General features: G+C 37.5%; 1 protein-coding gene across 3 annotated transcripts in view; it reads right to left on the bottom strand.

The window, feature by feature from the left end:
• Positions 1–17604, bottom strand: part of XRN1 (5'-3' exoribonuclease 1) — a 128859-nt gene that overhangs the window by 67676 nt on the left and 43579 nt on the right. For all 3 annotated transcript variants that reach the window (XM_037525850.2, XM_037525851.2, XM_054700762.1), the window contains exons 16-19: positions 10620–10789; positions 7709–7829; positions 7514–7612; positions 3312–3415 (exon numbers count right to left, since the gene is read on the bottom strand). In XM_037525850.2, coding sequence (XP_037381747.1) covers positions 3312–3415; positions 7514–7612; positions 7709–7829; positions 10620–10789 — 494 coding nt within the window. The remainder of the gene's footprint in view (positions 1–3311; positions 3416–7513; positions 7613–7708; positions 7830–10619; positions 10790–17604) is intronic.

The raw sequence follows: 17604 nt of genomic DNA, 5'->3' as shown, positions 1-17604 counted from the left end.
AAGGACTTTATAAATGTCTCATCAAAATTTAAAAACAAAAAGTATTCTTGCCAAACTTGAATCTAATCAAGTTTGACTGATTAGATTTGAATCTAATCACTATATATAACAGTTTCATTTTGTAGGAAATATGTGGGATGGAGTACCAAGTTACATGACATAAAAAGGAAACAAGTAAATTCAGAATTCTACAAAATGTGTGGCCTAGACTCTTCAAGAAAAAATTCTGGGGAGTATATTCAGCAAGATCTTAGGATATAAAATCAACATATAGAAAACAATTGTATTTTTATTTACTAGCAGGGGAAGTTGAAATTTAAAACAGTATCAACTATAGTTGCTCCAAAAAATTGTAAATATTTAGGTATAAATCTAACAAAACACGGGGCCTCCCTAGGAGTTGGATCACTGGCCAGAGAGCTAAACCACATGGTGCTGCAGACCTCCCTGTTTCGCCCGCTGCTCCCCTCAACAGTGTATTTCAGTAGATTTGCCTGTTTTGATGCCCACTCTGTCTCTGATGAATCCTCTCACACCCCCCTCCGCACCTCTGGCCTACACCCCAGTTCTTGTACACATAAATAAAAATCTTTAAAAAAAAAAAACTAACAAAATATGTATAAGATCTGTATGCAGAAAAAATAATTGGCTGATGAAACAAATTAAAGATTCAATATAGCAGAGTCTTCAAATCTTCCTGATATAGTCTGCAGATATAAAGACTATTTTATTCTAAAATTTATATGGAAAGGGAAGTTACCAGAAATAACTAAAACAATTTTGAAAAAAAAAATAGGGTGGAAAGAATCACTGTATTCATGTTAAAAATTACAAACAACTACAGTAAAAGAGAACATACACTGGCATTAAGAAAGGACCTACAAATAAATGGAATAGAATAAAGAACCCAGAGATGGACCACACAAATATGTTCAACTAATGTTTGACAGAGATGGAAACTCCATCTAATGGAAGGACAGTCTTTTCAATAAATGGGGTGGGAGACCAAAATTGAATATTAATAGTAAATATGTGAACCTTGACTTAAACTTCATACCTTTCACAAAAGCTAATTAAAACCACACCAGAATGGGGGATCCTATACATCTAATACACAAACAATGATGTAAACCAATATTACCTCAAAAAAAAAAAAAAAAAAAAGATCATGCAAAAATGTAAAAGAAGGAAAAACTACAAAACTTTTGTCAGTAAATATATAAGAAAAGTTTCAGGTTCTTGGTCTATGTATATTATTATGCCATATGCAAATACTGAGTTTCATTTCTTTCACAATTTGAATTCCTTTTTTTTTTTTTTTAATAGAGGCATGTTTTATTTATTTATTTATTTGTTTGTTTGTTTTGTTTATACAAGCACTGGGTACAGTCAGAAGCGCGGGAGGGTGAGAGAATTCACCAGAGCCAGAGCAGGGAGCAGAGCAGGCAGAAGGACCGAAGTACACTGCTGAGGGGAGCAGCGGGTGGCTGGAGAGGTCTGCGTGCCATGTGGGACCCTCCTCCTGTGGCCCGGGAGCAGCCGGGGATCGAACCAGCGCGGCAGAGGCCGCGGGCACCTTCGCAACCCAGGGCTCAACCGCTGCGCCACCAGGGAGGCCCACCGGGGAGCCCCACCAGGGAGGCCCCAATTTGAATTCCTTTTAAATCTTTCTCTTGCCTAATAGTACTACCTACATGCAAGCTGACTCTTATCAAATGCTTTCTCTGACCTACTGATATAATCATATAATTTTTATCTTTCCTATGGTTGACGTGAATTACACAGCAATTTTTGGATGAGTTCCTGGAATAAATCTCACTTGGTCCTGATAAATAATCCTTTTAATGTATTGTTGAATTTGGTGTAATCCCCATAAATCTCCCATCACCACCTCACCATAGTCCCTTGTGCTCTTCCCTCCCATTTTGACCTCCTCCCTCCCCCTCCCCTGCTATATGTCTCAGATTTATAATTTGCCTGCTAGTTTTGTTTTTCCCCTCTGACTCTTTGCTTGGTTTCCCTATATTCCTCCTACAAGTGAAGGTTTTCTGAGATTTTGTCAAGGATTTTGGTATCTATGTTCATCAGGGATATTGGTTTTCTTTTTTTGATATGTATTTGTCTGCTTTTCATATCAGAATAATGCTGGCTTCATAAAATGTGTTTGGAAGCATTCCCTCTTCCTCAATTTTTGGTAAGAGTTTGCAAGGACAGATATTAGTTTGTCTTTGAAAATTTGGTAGAACTCACTAGTAAAATGGTCTGGTGCTAGGTATTTGCTTTTTGGGAGACTTTTGATTTTTATTTCAAATTTCTTTTGTAATTTGTCCATATAGTTTTTTTATTTTTCTCCTATTTAGTCTCAGAAGGTTGTATGCTTGTAAAAATTTGTCTATTTTTTCTGTTATCCAATTTATCAGCATATAGAGTGTTCAGGGTAGTCTCTTATGATTCTCTGCTGCAACTTCTCTTTTTTTTTTTAAAGATTTATTTATTTGTTTATACAAGCACTGGGCACAGTCAGAAGCACGGGAGGGTGAGAGAATTCACCAGAGCCAGAGGGGAGAAGAGAACAGGCAGACTGAGGAAGTACACTGCTGAGGGGAGCAGCTGCAGTGGCAGGAGAGGTCTGCGCGCCATGTGGGACCCTCGCCTGGTGGACGGGGATTGAACCGGTGCTGCAGAGGCTGCGGGCAGCTTCGCAACCCAGCGCTCAACCGCTGCGCCACCGGGGAGGCCCTGCAACTTCTCTTTTGTTTCTGATTATATTCATTAGAGTCTGCTCCCTTGTTTTGGTAAGACTACCTTGAGGTTTGTTTATTTTTTTTTGAAGAACCAGCTTTTGGGTTCAGTTATCTTTTGGACAGTCTTCTGATTCTATTTCATTTATTTCTGCTATAATTTTTGTTATTTCCTTTTTAAAAATAGAAGCTAAATTAAAATTAATGTACAATTTAAATGAAATTTTGCGAGGGTATGATAAAGTTACATTTATTTATATGTTGTTTTTGTCAGAAAGGGAAATATATTTGCTAAATAATATTATAAGTGGTGGAAAACAATTAGGATAGGTAACTTTGAAGCTATTAAAAGTAAATGAAGGAAAAATAATAAAGGCATCTAAAATAATATCAAGGACTGTTATAATCTATCAATAGTGGTTTTCCTTTAAATGGTGGTTATGGAGGATTTTACTTTTCACTATAGAGTACAAATATTTTTACAATAATAATCAATTTTGAAAAACATCAATAAAAAGGATTAAGTAGCAAAGTAAATATAAGTTAATCATATTATAAATTAAATCTTACTTAGTTTCTCCATCTGATACTCCAACAACTCTAGCTTCTTCAAGATGAGGCCAATTAACAAAGACAGATTTTCCAAGCACTGATGATGCCACGTTTTCAACACTCTTAAAATAAAAGCAGAAAAGTTCATCCATATTTTAGGTTCACAGGAAAACTTTACAGAGGAAATATTAAATAATTTAAAAAAATTGTCTGTGTTTAATATCTATCAAAACCCCACCTTAATTAAAACAGATACATATCATTTGCTTACTAAAGCAATTATTCACTATAGCTCCTACTCTTTTCAACCTTACTCCAATGTATTCCACCCACTCAAAATGAGTTACTTTTCTTAATTTATCATTTCTTAATATCTTTATTTCTAGCTATGCTTACCTTCCCAGAACACTTTCTAGAATTTCTGTTCTTTTAATTTTTTTTCCTTTACTTTTGTTTTTTAATTTCTAGTTGCTTTTCTTCACCCTTTTATGTCAATGTGTGAAAGTTTACCATGTTTATCTTGCGCTCTGCCAACTTATTAGAGAGGCAATAAGAAATACGATGATACAATGAAGCTTGCCTCCTTCATTCTTAATATACTAGCAGTTATAAGTAAAAGATAGCTATTGATTTTAAACTTATTAGAGAGGCAATAAGAAATACGATGATACAATGAAGCTTGCCTCCTTCATTCTTAATATACTAGCAGTTATAAGTAAAAGATAGCTATTGATTTTAATCTTGAATGAAATTACGTGCTGAGAAAAGTTTCAGTAAAATGAAACAATAAAACTGACCTCTGTCCATACAGCCAATGTTATGAAATGTTCAGCAAGAAGCCTAGGTTGTTAGTTCTGCTGACTACTGAGTGATTATGAGTACGTCCCTTTTCCAATCTCCATTTAAGGTTTTTACTTTGTAAAATTAATGAAAGTTAGATAAGTTGTTTTACAAAATTTCATCCAGATATAAAATTCTATGTTCTACTATTTTCATATCTTGCTTGTATTTTTCATGGAAACTGAGAAAATTAAAATTAGCAGAAATGTCTAGAAAATGGCTATTATCACATTAAATGGTCAAATCATTGCTTTCTATTAGTGAGTATAGAAGAGAATCTAAGAAATCACATCTCAATACTAGACTAAAAGTTAGGAATCATGGGTCCATATTTGCTATTTAGCTCTTTCAACCATGGAAACTTAGACAAATCATTTAATCCCTCTAGTCTCAGTTTTCTTATGTGAGAAAGAGCAACTGTATGAACAATGTTTACTTAGGCTTTTTGGGGATAACTTATTTTTATTTATTATACATAGGCATTTCTTAACATAAACCTACAAAACAGAATAATTATGTTGATAAATAAAACAGGTTTCAACTCTAGAATTTACCTCCCTAAATTATCCTTATTCTATTTCATTCTCCTACTTTTAATTTATTTTTTATTATTTTTTAAATATTTTATTTATGCATACAAAAGCTGGGGTACAGGCCAGAGGTGTGTGTGTGTAGGGGTGAGAGGATTCACCAGAGACAGAGTGGGGAACAGAACAGGCAGATTGATGGAAGTACACTGCTAAGGGGAGCGGCAGGTGAATCAGGCGAGGTCTGCTGCGCCATGTGGGTCACCTCCCTGGCCAGCAGGGGATCAAACTTGTGCTGCAGAGGCTGTGGATGACAGTACGGTGCTTAACCCCTTGTGCCCTCAGGGAGGCCCTCATTCTTATTTTTTATTCTAATCTTTTCACTTAAGACCTAGATGAAATCCTTTATTACCTCACGGTTTTGTCATCATAAACATCCCTTCCCACTATAGTGCCTCTAAGATCACCTTTATCCATTAGCTGTATCTCCCATCCTTTAGATGGATTTTGCTTGATGAGCTGCCTCTTTTTCACCTACTGTTATGTTTCTAGCCTTCTTTTCAAAGCCCAGGTCTTACCAAGGGCTAATACTTGCTCTGTTTTCCATCTAAGTCCCAGCCCAATCCTTAAGTGGTGGACTTGGCCTCCACCAACATATTGGAATGACTTTTGAAAGACCAACAGTGATACTTAAAAGGATAAAAATCACAAACCTGGCCATTTTTTTTTTTTTAACTATATGCAGTACATGCTACCTATTCCATCCTTTTGTAATCTACTTAACACTGGAATGGCTTTCTCATCTTTGATCACTGTCACTTTTATTTGCTCCATTTCAACACTTTATTATTGTGGGTATTTTCTTCATGCTGCCACTTTAAAACCTGAGTCCCTTTTATTCAGGAAATGAGCTCCAATGTATCACAGTCATTACCTCTTTGTCGATTACATATATCTATATCTGTATATCTATATCTATATTTATCTTTCTCCCTCCCATCTCGAGTTATACGTATTAAATTGTATACAGAAAGTCTTTCTCATTTGTACAAAAAAACAACTTATGTATTTTCAATTCTCCCAAAGATGGTACATAATTAGCACATTTTATAAGCTTAGAAGAAAAGTCATAAAAAATGGATGTCTTAGGTAATTAGGGTTTAAATCTCTTAGGTAAACTTTGTTGAGAAAGGCAGCAGGCCAGTTCCAATTAAAAGTCTTAGAACTACCTGAAAAATGGCATCATTTGTCATTAATTCCCTCAAACCAGCAACTTTCCCATTTTAAATTCTCTAGTCAATAGCAATTATTTTCTAATTAATTAGCCTCATATCCTAGTCATATCTAATGTCTGCTCCCTCTTTGCATCCCCTATATTTGAACAAATGATGAAACTTGTCAATTGTATTTCATTTTGGTCATCTACATCTAGTACCACTTCCATGGGTTACATCTTTACTCGCTAATGATTCTACAACCACGTCCTCTGAATTTGTAGGTTTTTCTGTTTTCTTCCATTTCTCTTTTGTGCAATTAAATTATATTGTCATCAAATTATCTTTATGAAAATATCCATTTCAAGATAACAGTTATGGAAAAAAAGTCCGAACTTCTTAGTCTAGCATTCAAGGTCCTCCATAAACTGGCCTCAATCTGTTTTTTCAACCTTATCTTCCATTGTTTTCCAACACAAGTCTTTGCTTCAGTCAAGTTTATCTATTCCTTCTGCTCAAATACATCACATTCATTCTAAAAAAAGAAAAAGTGTAAGAAAAATTTCATACTGGGCCTCTCCTGGTGGTGCAGCAGTTGAGCGCTGGGCTGTGAAGCTGCCCGCAGCCTCTACAGTGCCGATTCGATCCCCGGCCACCAGCGAGGGTCCCACACGGCGCAACAGACCTCTCCTGCCGCGCCCGCTGCTCCCCTCAGCAATGTATTTCATCAGTCTGCCTGTTCTGTTCCCCGCTCTGGCTCTGGTGAATTCTCTCAACCTCCTTCACTTCTGACTGTACCCAGTGCTTATATAAATAAATAAATAAATCTTAAAAAAAAATTTCATACATATGAAAAAGACAAAAAGGAATAAAGTATTACAATGATTTTTTATTTTTTTATTTATTTTTTTTTCATAGCAGGAATTTATTTTTTTTTTTGCTTGTTTTTTTTTTTATTAGATAATAAATACAATGATTTTTTAAATACTATTCCCAGATCATGTTATTTCTTTCAACTAGAATGACTTTCCCTTCCTTTTCGCCTTTGTCCATACATCTTTTTTTTTTTTTTTTTTAAATACAATTGATTTTTTTTTTTTTTTTAGATTTATTTATTTATTTATATAAGCACTGGGTACAGTCAGAAGTGCGGGAGGGTGAGAGAATTCACCAGAGCCAGAGCGGGGAGCAGAGCAGGCAGAAGGACCGAAGTACACTGCTGAGGGGAGCAGCGGGCGGCAGGAGAGGTCTGCGCGCCATGTGGGACCCTCACCCAGCGGCCGGGGATCGAACCGGCACTGCAGAGGCTGCGGGCAGCTTCGCAACCCAACACTCAATCACTGCGCCACCAGGGAGGCCCTGTCCATACATCTTATTTAGCAACCAGCTCCATTCTATTCTCATCCAGAGGTATGTACTTTAGTCTTTAGCTCACATAACTCATCTCTTTTTCAGTTTCTTTTTGCTGATTACGTCACAATTATACATGTAATTTGTGTAAATATTACAAATGTTATCCTTATTTATTATTAACTTTTGGAGTTAATGCATATTATGCCTCTTTGGTGAATACATTGCAGCTACAATAATTTTACACCTAATAAACATGTAATAAAGACACAATAAATAAAATACTTACAAGTTCATCTGAGTCTATATTCACTAAGATTTCCAACATCATGTTTTCTCCACGACTGCTTTGCTGGAATACTTGAACCCCACTTTTCTTCAAAAAAAACTTTAAAAGAATTCAGAAAATTTAATTTTAACTCTTTGTCCATAATTACTTCACATTCAATAAAGTAAAAAAATTATGAACTAAATAACCACTGACTTTGTGTTTGATGTGTTTCAGAGTAGGAAATCCACAGAAATATAATGCTTTCTGGTCAACCTTGGTTATTTTGTTGTTGCTTATGTCAACACGCCAAGCATCTAATGATATTATTTTATACCTACAAAATAAATTGAGACAATTAATTTAAAATTCATGCCAGCAATCAGAGCTTTTCAGCACTTCCTTGAATATTTTGCAAGAGTGATCCTTGCTTTTAACAGGGGATGACAATATTATCATTTAAAACAAAGAAAAGAAAAAGCAAGACAACTGAGATTCTCTGTTTTTATTGGTCCTTTCAAAATCATGCCTGTAGGTTACTGAGTTGAAGTTTTCCCCATTAATTTAAAACAAAATGATATATAATTTTATAATAAAGGACTGTATAAAGCTTATTACAAATCTCCATATCCTCCGTTTTTTTTTTTTTTTTTTTTTTTAATAATAAATTTTATTTTTATATTCCCCATACAATTGCAACTCCCCATTCTGATCCCAATCCCTCCCCTCCCCCCCCACCCCCAAAAAAATGTCTCTGTTTCATAGTTTTTTGTTGATTCTGATTTTCACTTTCTTATAGTTATTCATTTTCCTGGTCCCTTATTTTTTTTTTTTTTTTTATAAATTTTATTGTTATATTCCCCATACAATTGCCGCCCCCCATTCTGACCCCAATCCCTCCCCTCCCGCCCCCGCCCCCCTAAAAGTGTCTCTGGTTCATAGTTTTTTGTTGATTTTGATTTTCACTTTCTTATAGTTTTTCATTTTCCTGGTCCATTATTTAAGTTTTCTAGATTCCTGCTATGAGTGAGACCATCCGGTATTTTTCTTTTTCTTTTTGGCTTATTTCGCTGAGCATGATCCCTTCCAGCGCCATCCATGTTGCAGCAAATTGCATGTGTTTATCTTTTTTGAATGCTGAGTAATATTCCATGGTATATATGTACCACATCTTCTTGATCCAGTCATCTATTTTTGGGCATTTGGGTTGTTTCCAAAGCTTAGCTATTGTAAACAGTGCTGCTATAAACATAGGGGTGCAGGTGTTCTTTGGAATTGATGTTTCTGTGTCCTTTGGGTAAATACCTAGGAGTGGAATTGCTGGGTCATATGGAAGCTCTATGTTTAGTAGGTCCAGAAATCTCCACACAGCTTTCCACAGTGGTTGGACCAGTTTGCACTCCCACCAACAGTGCAGAAGAGTTCCTTTTTCTCCACACCCTCGCCAACATTTGTTGTTGCTAGTTTTTTTAATATGTGCCATTCTCACTGGTGTAAGATGGTATCTCATGGTAGTTTTGATTTGCATTTCCCTGATGACAAGTGATGTTGAACATTTTTTCATATGCCTGTTGGCCATTTGCATTTCCTCTTCAGAGAAGTTTCTTTTAAGCTCTTCTGCCCATTTTTTGACTGGATTATTTTCTTTGTTGTTGTTGAGTCTCATCAGCTCTTTGCAGATTTTTGTGATCAGTCCTTTATCATTAGTGTTGGGTGCAAAAATGTTCTCCCAGTTGGTGGGGTTTCTCTTTGTTTTTGTTATTGTCTCTTTTGCTGTGCAAAAGCTCTTTAATTTGATATAGTCCCAGCTGTTTATCTTTGCCTTCACTATCACTGCTTTGGGTGATGTGTCTGTAAAGATGTCTTTGATGTGCAAATCACGTAGTGTTTCGCCTATATTTCCTTCTATATATTTTATGGTTTCAGGTCTTATGTCTAGTTCTTTAATCCATTTTGAGTTGATTTTTGTGTATGGTGTGAGGTGGTGGTCAAGCTTCATTCTTTTGCATGTAGCGACCCAGTTTTCCCAGCACCATTTATTGAACAAACTTTCTTTGCTCCAATGCATATTCTTTGCTCCTTTGTCAAAGATTAGTTGACCATAAATCTGTGGGTTTATTTCTGGATTTTCTATTCGATTCCATTGGTCTGTATGTCTGTTCTTGTTCCAATACCATGCAGTTTTGATGATTATGGCTTTGTAGTATAGTTTGAAGTCTGGGAGTCTGATGCCTCCATTCCCTTCTTTTTTTTTCAGGAGAGCTTTGGCTATTCGGGGTTTTTTGTGATTCCATATGAATTTCATCAATAATTTTTCTATTTCTTTGAAGAATGACATTGAAATTTTGATTGGAATAGCATTGAATCTGTATATTGCTTTTGGAAGGATGGCCATTTTAATAATGTTTATTCTTCCAATCCATGAGCAGGGGATGTCTCTCCATTTCTTTGTGTCTTTGTATCCTCCATTTCTTTGTATCCTCCATGTTTTAACCCAGAATGGAAAATAAATATTTTGCAATATCTATTTCATGTTTCTCTTTGCTTTAACAAAAGGGAAAATCATAAGTGAGACGTTCTTTTCATCTGCAACTCAACTGCTATCTGGATAAGTTATTTTTACAGAAGGTGAGAGAAAAGAAAAACATATGGAGACATTTTAATAAGAAAGAGGAAGTAGAAATGTTTTGAGCCAAGAAAGCAGAGTTCTTTTATTTCCTAATTTCTTCTTTCTAGCTAGGTAGTTGAGTGTATGAGGTAAAGTCAGAACATGTCAAATAACTGTTGGAGCAATCATTAGCAAGAAAAATAACAATTCACATATCCTCTTGAAAGAGAGTACAGAGATATACTAGGGAGTAAAAATGAAAAAATAACACTAAAAGAAAATAGAAAGAGGCATAATTTGACAAAGCAGAGAATTAGAGAATTCTCTAATTTTAAGAGAGACATTATGACCCTTGGCAAATTGGATATAAACTCTGTAATTATTGACTATAACTGTCATAAATAATTTGCTAATTCTCTAAATAAACACTGAAAAACACTGTTGGTCATAGGGATAATAATAATTATTATTATTGGTCATAGGGATGCTCTTTGTTGAAAAGTTATCAAATAACATTACCTTGTGCAACAATGTTCTATGGCAGGGAACTTTTCTGGCCATGGAGAGGGATAGGAAAATGCTGTGTCTCTATCATACCAGCACATTAGGCATTCACTATGTTGGTTTCTTTTCCTCTCCTCTTTTTTGAGGGAGTGGTTACATGCTTCCATAGCTTCCAATAATCGCTTCTAAATACAAAGATAAAAAATGATTTGAGTTAAAAGCATACAAATTCTGTACCTCAACATACAAAACAAATCTTTTCCCTCAGTATGCAGAATCATTATTTACTTCTTGAAAAAGAAAACTCATTCATATCCAACGAAACTCTTTTATATCTCATTACATGAAAAGGTGTGCCATTCATTGTTTCAAAGGGTCCCAGAAGATCGCTTGCCACTGCAAATGTCTCTGAATCTGTTACTACAACAGTAGCCACTAAAGTGTACATAAGAACAGAATAGAATAAAATTTTAAATGATTTATCATAATTATTATAATTTATCATACCTGATGGAGCATAAATCTCTTTATAAAGTCTGCAATGATATAGATCTTTATAAATAAACAAAGGATATTTTGATGTCACTCTATATAGAAGAATAAATGTGTAAACTGGGTTTTTTTTTTTTTACCAGATCCTATCACTTCTTATAAAGGTACTATAATCAAAACACTTCAGTATTGACACTCCAAGAGACAGTTCACACCAAATTCAAATTAATATCACAAACAGAATTTTCAATAACAACATTGTCAAAAACAGCTAACCAGCTAGGAAAGAAAGCACATACACTGCTCAATTTTATATCATACAAAAAACAAGTATCAAACAGTAAGATAATAAAAGTATGCAAAAAAAAATCTAGACCAGTATTGATAATTTGGAGTGAAAAACTATTTTACAAGATAGGAAAAACATATAACAGGCTTATGGGAAAAGACATATTTGAGTAAAAGAAAATGTGACAGTATTTCATAAACAGATTAAGAGACAAATCCCACACTGGGAAAATATCCCTCGTATACAAAAAGCTGATAAAAATTAAAAAAGAAAAAGTAAAAAAGGATGAAAATGAGAGGATATAAACAGGGAATTTACAAAACAGAAGATGCAAAGGGAAAACACATACATAAAATATACTCAAATTTGGGGTCAGAGAAAAACAAATTTCAATAATAATGAAATAGCATTTTTCATCATTGGTCAAAATTAAAAGCCACAATAATATCCAGGACTGGAGAGGCAGAGAAGTGGGCACTCAATATTGGTGTGATTAGACCAAACTTCTTGAAAAAGGATCTGGTAATATTCATTAAAACTGAAAATATACATTCCCATTAACCACACAATCCTGTTTTGGCAAATCTACGTTATAAAAATATAATCTCCAATATATAAGAATGTACAAACAATCAAGAATAATACATAAATTTAGAAGTACTTTGAGTATAGCACTGTGTGTAGTGGCAAAACAATGAAGTAGCCTGAATAACTACTAGGATAATAGGGAAAAATTTATGACCATGAGATATGATATTATTGAAGAAAGGGTCAGACTTCTAATGACTGGAGTGATATCCATGATATTTTTAATAGGTGAGAAAAATTGTAAAATAATATCTATGGCTCCCTTTAAAAGAAATAAACCAAAAAACTCTGTTTGGATACTAGTTATTTATGTTTCCCTAACCATGGTAGGATACACAGCAGCTATTAATATTATTTCAAACTAAAGATAATAACTAAAGCAAAGCAAAACACACAAGCAAATACCTAAGATAGCAAATATTAAATAAACTAAACTGCATACATACACCAAAAAGAACAAATTTACACTTAAATATAAAGTTACCATTGTGTTAAAGAAAAAAAGACAATTATTTAATTTTACAATAAAGACGATAAGATTCTAAGAAAGACACAGTACATAAACTTATTTGTATTTTGGGGGGAAAAGTACATATAAATGTTATAGTACTATCATTGCATATATACCCAGACTTTAGCCTGGAACAGAGAAAATATTCAATCAATATTTGCTGATTGAAGATACTTTCTTACTATTTTTCTTGGACTGCACCTCCCTTTAAGTAATATTGCCAATGATAAGACATTATGTTGGACAAATAGTGACAGTTTTTTTACATTTTTTTACAAAACAATTTAAGATTCAACAGAATTTGCAGTTAGCACAGAAAATTCCCTTGCAGCTTCCAACAAACTTTCTTCAATCTTACACAAAGCCACATTATCAAAATCAAGAAACTGACATTGGTATATTATCAACTTAATCACATTTCAATAGTTTTAATATGTGATTATGAGTGTGTGTGTACAGTGCTGTGGAATTTTATCATATGCATAGATTAATGTAATCACCACTAAAAATATAAATACAGAACTGTTACATTATAATAAACGCCCTCATGTCTTTTCTTTATATTTATGTACTCCATGCCCAACTTTAACTAATCCCTAGCAATCACTGATGTGTTTTATATTACAACAATTGTGTCATTTAAAGAATACATATATTGTCATTTGAACAATATATAACCTTTTGAGAAACTTTTATACTAAAATGAACTGTTTTTCATCTATGTGGCTTATATAAATAGTTTTTGAATTATTATGCAGTATTCTACTTATATGGATATACTACAGTTTGTTTATCCAATCACTTACTGAAGGACATCTGAATTTTTTCCAGTTTGCAATTATTACAAATAAGTTGCTCTGAACATTAATATATATATTTAAGTTTTAATTCATCTAAGTTACTATACCCAAAAGTGTATTTACTGGGTTGCATTATAAATGTATGTTTAATTTTATAAGGAACAAACTGGCTTCCAGAGTTGCCTCTTAGACTTTTCAGTATAATTATATGTGCTACTTTCAAAGCATTTATAGAAAGAGGTATAGTGGTATAATGGATGTGATGCGCTGCCAAACAGTATTGAAGAACTTTTTTGCCCAGATGCTCAAAGTGCTCTGGCTTATAACACTCTGCTGTTAAGCCCACTTTGGGAAATATCCTCAAGTGAAAGGCTATGCATCCTTTCAAAAGAAAGCATGGCTCCAAAACTGAAAAAAGAGGCGTGTAAAGTCTCAGACTCTTTATAGCAACTTAGGAGAATTCTAATAGGTCATTCCAGTATCAGAGTGACTTGAAGGGTTAGCCAAGGTCTTTGTTGACACAGTAGAGTAGCCCAACCTGTCTTTTGCTTTATCTGACATCTCAGAGGTTAGCTTCAAGAGCCTAGAGCAGGGCCTCCCCTGGTGGTGCAGCGCTTGAGCGCTGGGCTGCAAAGATGCCTGCAGCCTTTCCAGCGCCGGTTCAATCCCCGGTCACAAGCGAGGGTCCCACATAGTGTGACAGACCTCTTCTGCCATGCCCGCTGCTCCCCTCAGCAGTGTATTTCTTTGTCAGTCTGCCTGCCCTGCTCTGCGCTCTGGCTCTGGTGAATTCTCTCACCCTCCCACGCATCTGACTGTACCCAGTACTTGTATAAATAAATCAATCAATCTTTAAAAAAAAAAAAAAAAGCCTAGAGCAGGGAGTCAAAAAGTCTAGGAAAATGCAGACTGGAGAGCCAATCCCAGAAAAGAGATTTAGGCTCTAATCAAGGATATATTATATGGTTCTACTTACATTCTTCAAATGAAAATGTACATGTAAGGGTGTGTATGAGAGGGAGAAATAGCAAGTAGTTGAAGCCTACAGGTGAACTCTTTCTGTTCCTAGCACCAGTTTGTAGAATACTCCTGTGTGGGCTACAAATGGGTCCTATTAATCTCTCATTTCTGAAGATCCTATCATGTATTCAATTTGGTAAATTTTTATTACCTGACTCTCTTAAGATGACTTTCATTGACCTTCTTGAGTAAGTTTTGAGCTTCTGCTTCCAAAAAACATTAGGTATGTGGTGGTAACTACTGGTTAAAAGTTTTGCTTTCAGTGGCATATTATAAGGCAATGTTGTTTAAAACATTCAAAATCTCATTGAGGTGTTCACATTTAAATTAAAATTCAATCATGAACTAAAGTAATAATAATGGAGGGGCGGAGCAACATGGCGGCGAGGAGACGCTGCGAGTAAGATCTCCCATTAAAAAAAGTTAATAGGGAGGAAAAGCGGCAGGTCCCAGTGAGAACTGAGACAGGGAAGATAAACGGACGACTCCAGCAAACTGCCGAAGAAGAAAGTTGCCATAAAAGAGGACGAGAAGGGAGGGTAGCGCAGAACCTGCCTCCCCTCCCCCCCCACAGAGGCGGCACTCTCCCACCGGCAGAGACGAGGGAAACAACAAACCAAAACGCCCAACAAGAAAAACGGATGCAGCAAGTGGGACTGTGAGTGGAAAGGAACTATTTCAGCCACCACACCCGTGAACGGGAGCTGAGGCGAACCCTGCAGGATCCGCCGCTGAGGTGAGCTCCAGGCGCCAGTAAAGAGAGCCCCGCCCCCCAGGAGGAGCCCAGCCCCAGCACACAGCCCCAGCCGCCCGGTAAGCTTGCGCGAAAGCGCGCTCGGATTGCAGCTGCCCAGGCCCTGCGCCTGCGACCTAGGCTTGCGGAGACGCGGCGGAGGCCCTCCCTGAGTGAGCAGGAACAAGGTGCCCAGGCAGGGGAGCGGGATTCAAAAGGCGCCATTCCCGCGCCACTGATCTGGGCTATAGCCCGCGTCCTGGAACTGAGGGCTTTGGAACTGAGACCCGGGCGGAGGCCCTCCCTGAGTGAGCAGGAACAAGGCGCCCAGGCAGGGAGCGGGATTCAAAAGCCCATTCCCGCGCCACTGATCTGGGCTACAGCCCGCATCCTGAAACTGAGGGCTTTGAACTGAGACCCGGGCGGAGGCCCTCCCTGAGTGAGCAGGAACAAGGCGCCCAGGCAGGGGAGCGGGATTCAAAAAGGCGCCATTCCCACGCCACTGATCTGGCTACAGCCCGCGTCCTGGAACTGAGGGCTTTGGAACTGAGACCCGGCGGAGGCCCTCCCTGAGTGAGCAGGAACAAGGCGCCCAGGCAGGGGAGCGGGATTCAAAAGGCGCCCATTCCCGCGCCACTGATCTGGGCTACAGCCCGCGTCCTGGAACTGAGGGCTTTGAACTGAGACCCGGGCACGAAATTAGGGGCGTGGGTTCCCCACGACGGTGGGGCACAAGGCAGACACAGCACCCCAAAGCCGTTGAGGTGTACCCTACCATCCCCGCTCTGCTCCCTGTCCCACGGGGTGGAAAATCAGCTCCCCAAGGGCTCTACGAGAGATCTCTGGTGCCACCTAGCGACTTGACCCCAGCACGGCTACTGAAGGAGCTAGTGGCCAGCTGGGGAGTTAGCCCACACCGGGCCCCTTCTGAACAAGTAGTCTGAGCCCACAGGGAGAGCGAGCACCCACAGCCGGGGCAGACCAGCGCGCAGATAGTGTGCTGAGACCAGAAGCGCAGGGAGTGTGTCCCACATCACCATTTTAGAACAGGGACATTTCTTCAGTAAAGACTACCTGCAGAAGGCTTCCTCAGGAGCCAGAGGTGAGCGGGGGAAGTTCGCCCACGCCAGACCCCCTCTGGCCTGCAGTCCAAGCCCAGAGGGAGCAGGAACCCACCGCCGGGGCAGACCAGGCGCACAGGGAGGTGTCCCCACATCGGCATTTTAGAACAGGGACCTTTCTCCAGTAAAGGCTGCTTGAAACTGACAGATGACTCCTGGAAAAACCAGAGGGGAACAGAGAAGCCCACCCAAGATGCCGGCAAGTCCCAACAACACAGTGTCCCAACGCATACGGCAAATTAGAAAACACCAGTAGGAGGAGAAGAACCACACGCAACCTAGCAACTCTCCAGAGAAAAAGCACACCACAAAAAGAAAGCCAGCCCCCAGATTGCAACGACAATAACTTGAAGAATTTCTGAGCCTTCCAGAAAGAGAATTTAAAATTGCCGTGATTAAAAAACTGACAGAAGTCATAAAGGAAAACAATGATAAGGGAAAAATAATCAACGATCAGAAGAATGCAATTGAGTCCCTAGAGAGGGAAAACAATGGTCAGAAGAAAGAAATTGAGTCCCTAAAGAGGAAGTAAAAGAAATGCAGGAGATCAAAGAATTAATGGAAGAACTAAAGAATTCTGGGAAAAGCAATGAAAGCAGAATAGATGAAATGGAAGAACGAATAAGTAATCTTGAAGACACAGAAATAAAAAAGAACCAAAACAGAGAAGGAAAGAGAAGTACGAAGGAAAAGAACGAAGAAAGACTTCGGGAACTATCGGACTCCATGAGGAAAGGAAATATAAGAGTTATAGGAATACCAGAAGGAGAGGAGAGAGATGTAGGAACAGAGAAAATATTCAAAGAGATAATTGAAAGAGAACTTCCCAAATGTGAAGAAGGAGCTGAAAATGATATACAAGAAGCAAGAAGAACACCAAACTTCCACGACGAAAGGAAAAATACAGCAAGACACATAATAGTAAAGCTCCCAAGAATCCAGGACAAGGAAAAAATAATGAAGCTGGCAAGAGGGAAGAAACAGATAACATTCAAAGGAAAACCAATCAGGCTGACATCAGACTTCTCCGAAGAAACACTACGGGCAAGGAGAGAGTGGAGGGACATAGTCAACAGACTCCAAGAAAACAGATGCCAACCAAGAATACTCTATCCGCGCAAAGCTCTCCTTCCTCTTTGAAGAAAGAAATAGGGACCTTCCCAGACAAACAGAAACTCCGGAATTTCATTGCAACTAAACCCCCACTCCAAAAAATACTACAAGGAGTCCTAAAGCCAGAACCTCAGAGCGACGAAATAACAATGAAAAAGCCAAAAAAAAAAAAAAAAGTTATTAAAAGAATAAAAAATAAAATCAAAGGAAAGACAAACACAATGGCAAATACAGATGTTAACATATCAATATTAACTCTAATGTAAATGACTAAACTCTTCAATAAAAAGACACAGAGTTGCAGCCTGATTAAGAAACAAACCCAACCTTGCT

Source organism: Talpa occidentalis, unplaced genomic scaffold (assembly GCF_014898055.3).
Source record: "Talpa occidentalis isolate TD23 unplaced genomic scaffold, MPIMG_talOcc4v2.1 talOcc4.4, whole genome shotgun sequence".
Lineage (NCBI taxonomy): Eukaryota > Metazoa > Chordata > Mammalia > Eulipotyphla > Talpidae > Talpa > Talpa occidentalis.
Note: the sequence above shows the minus strand (reverse complement) of the source record. Positions and strands in the feature narration are given on the sequence as shown.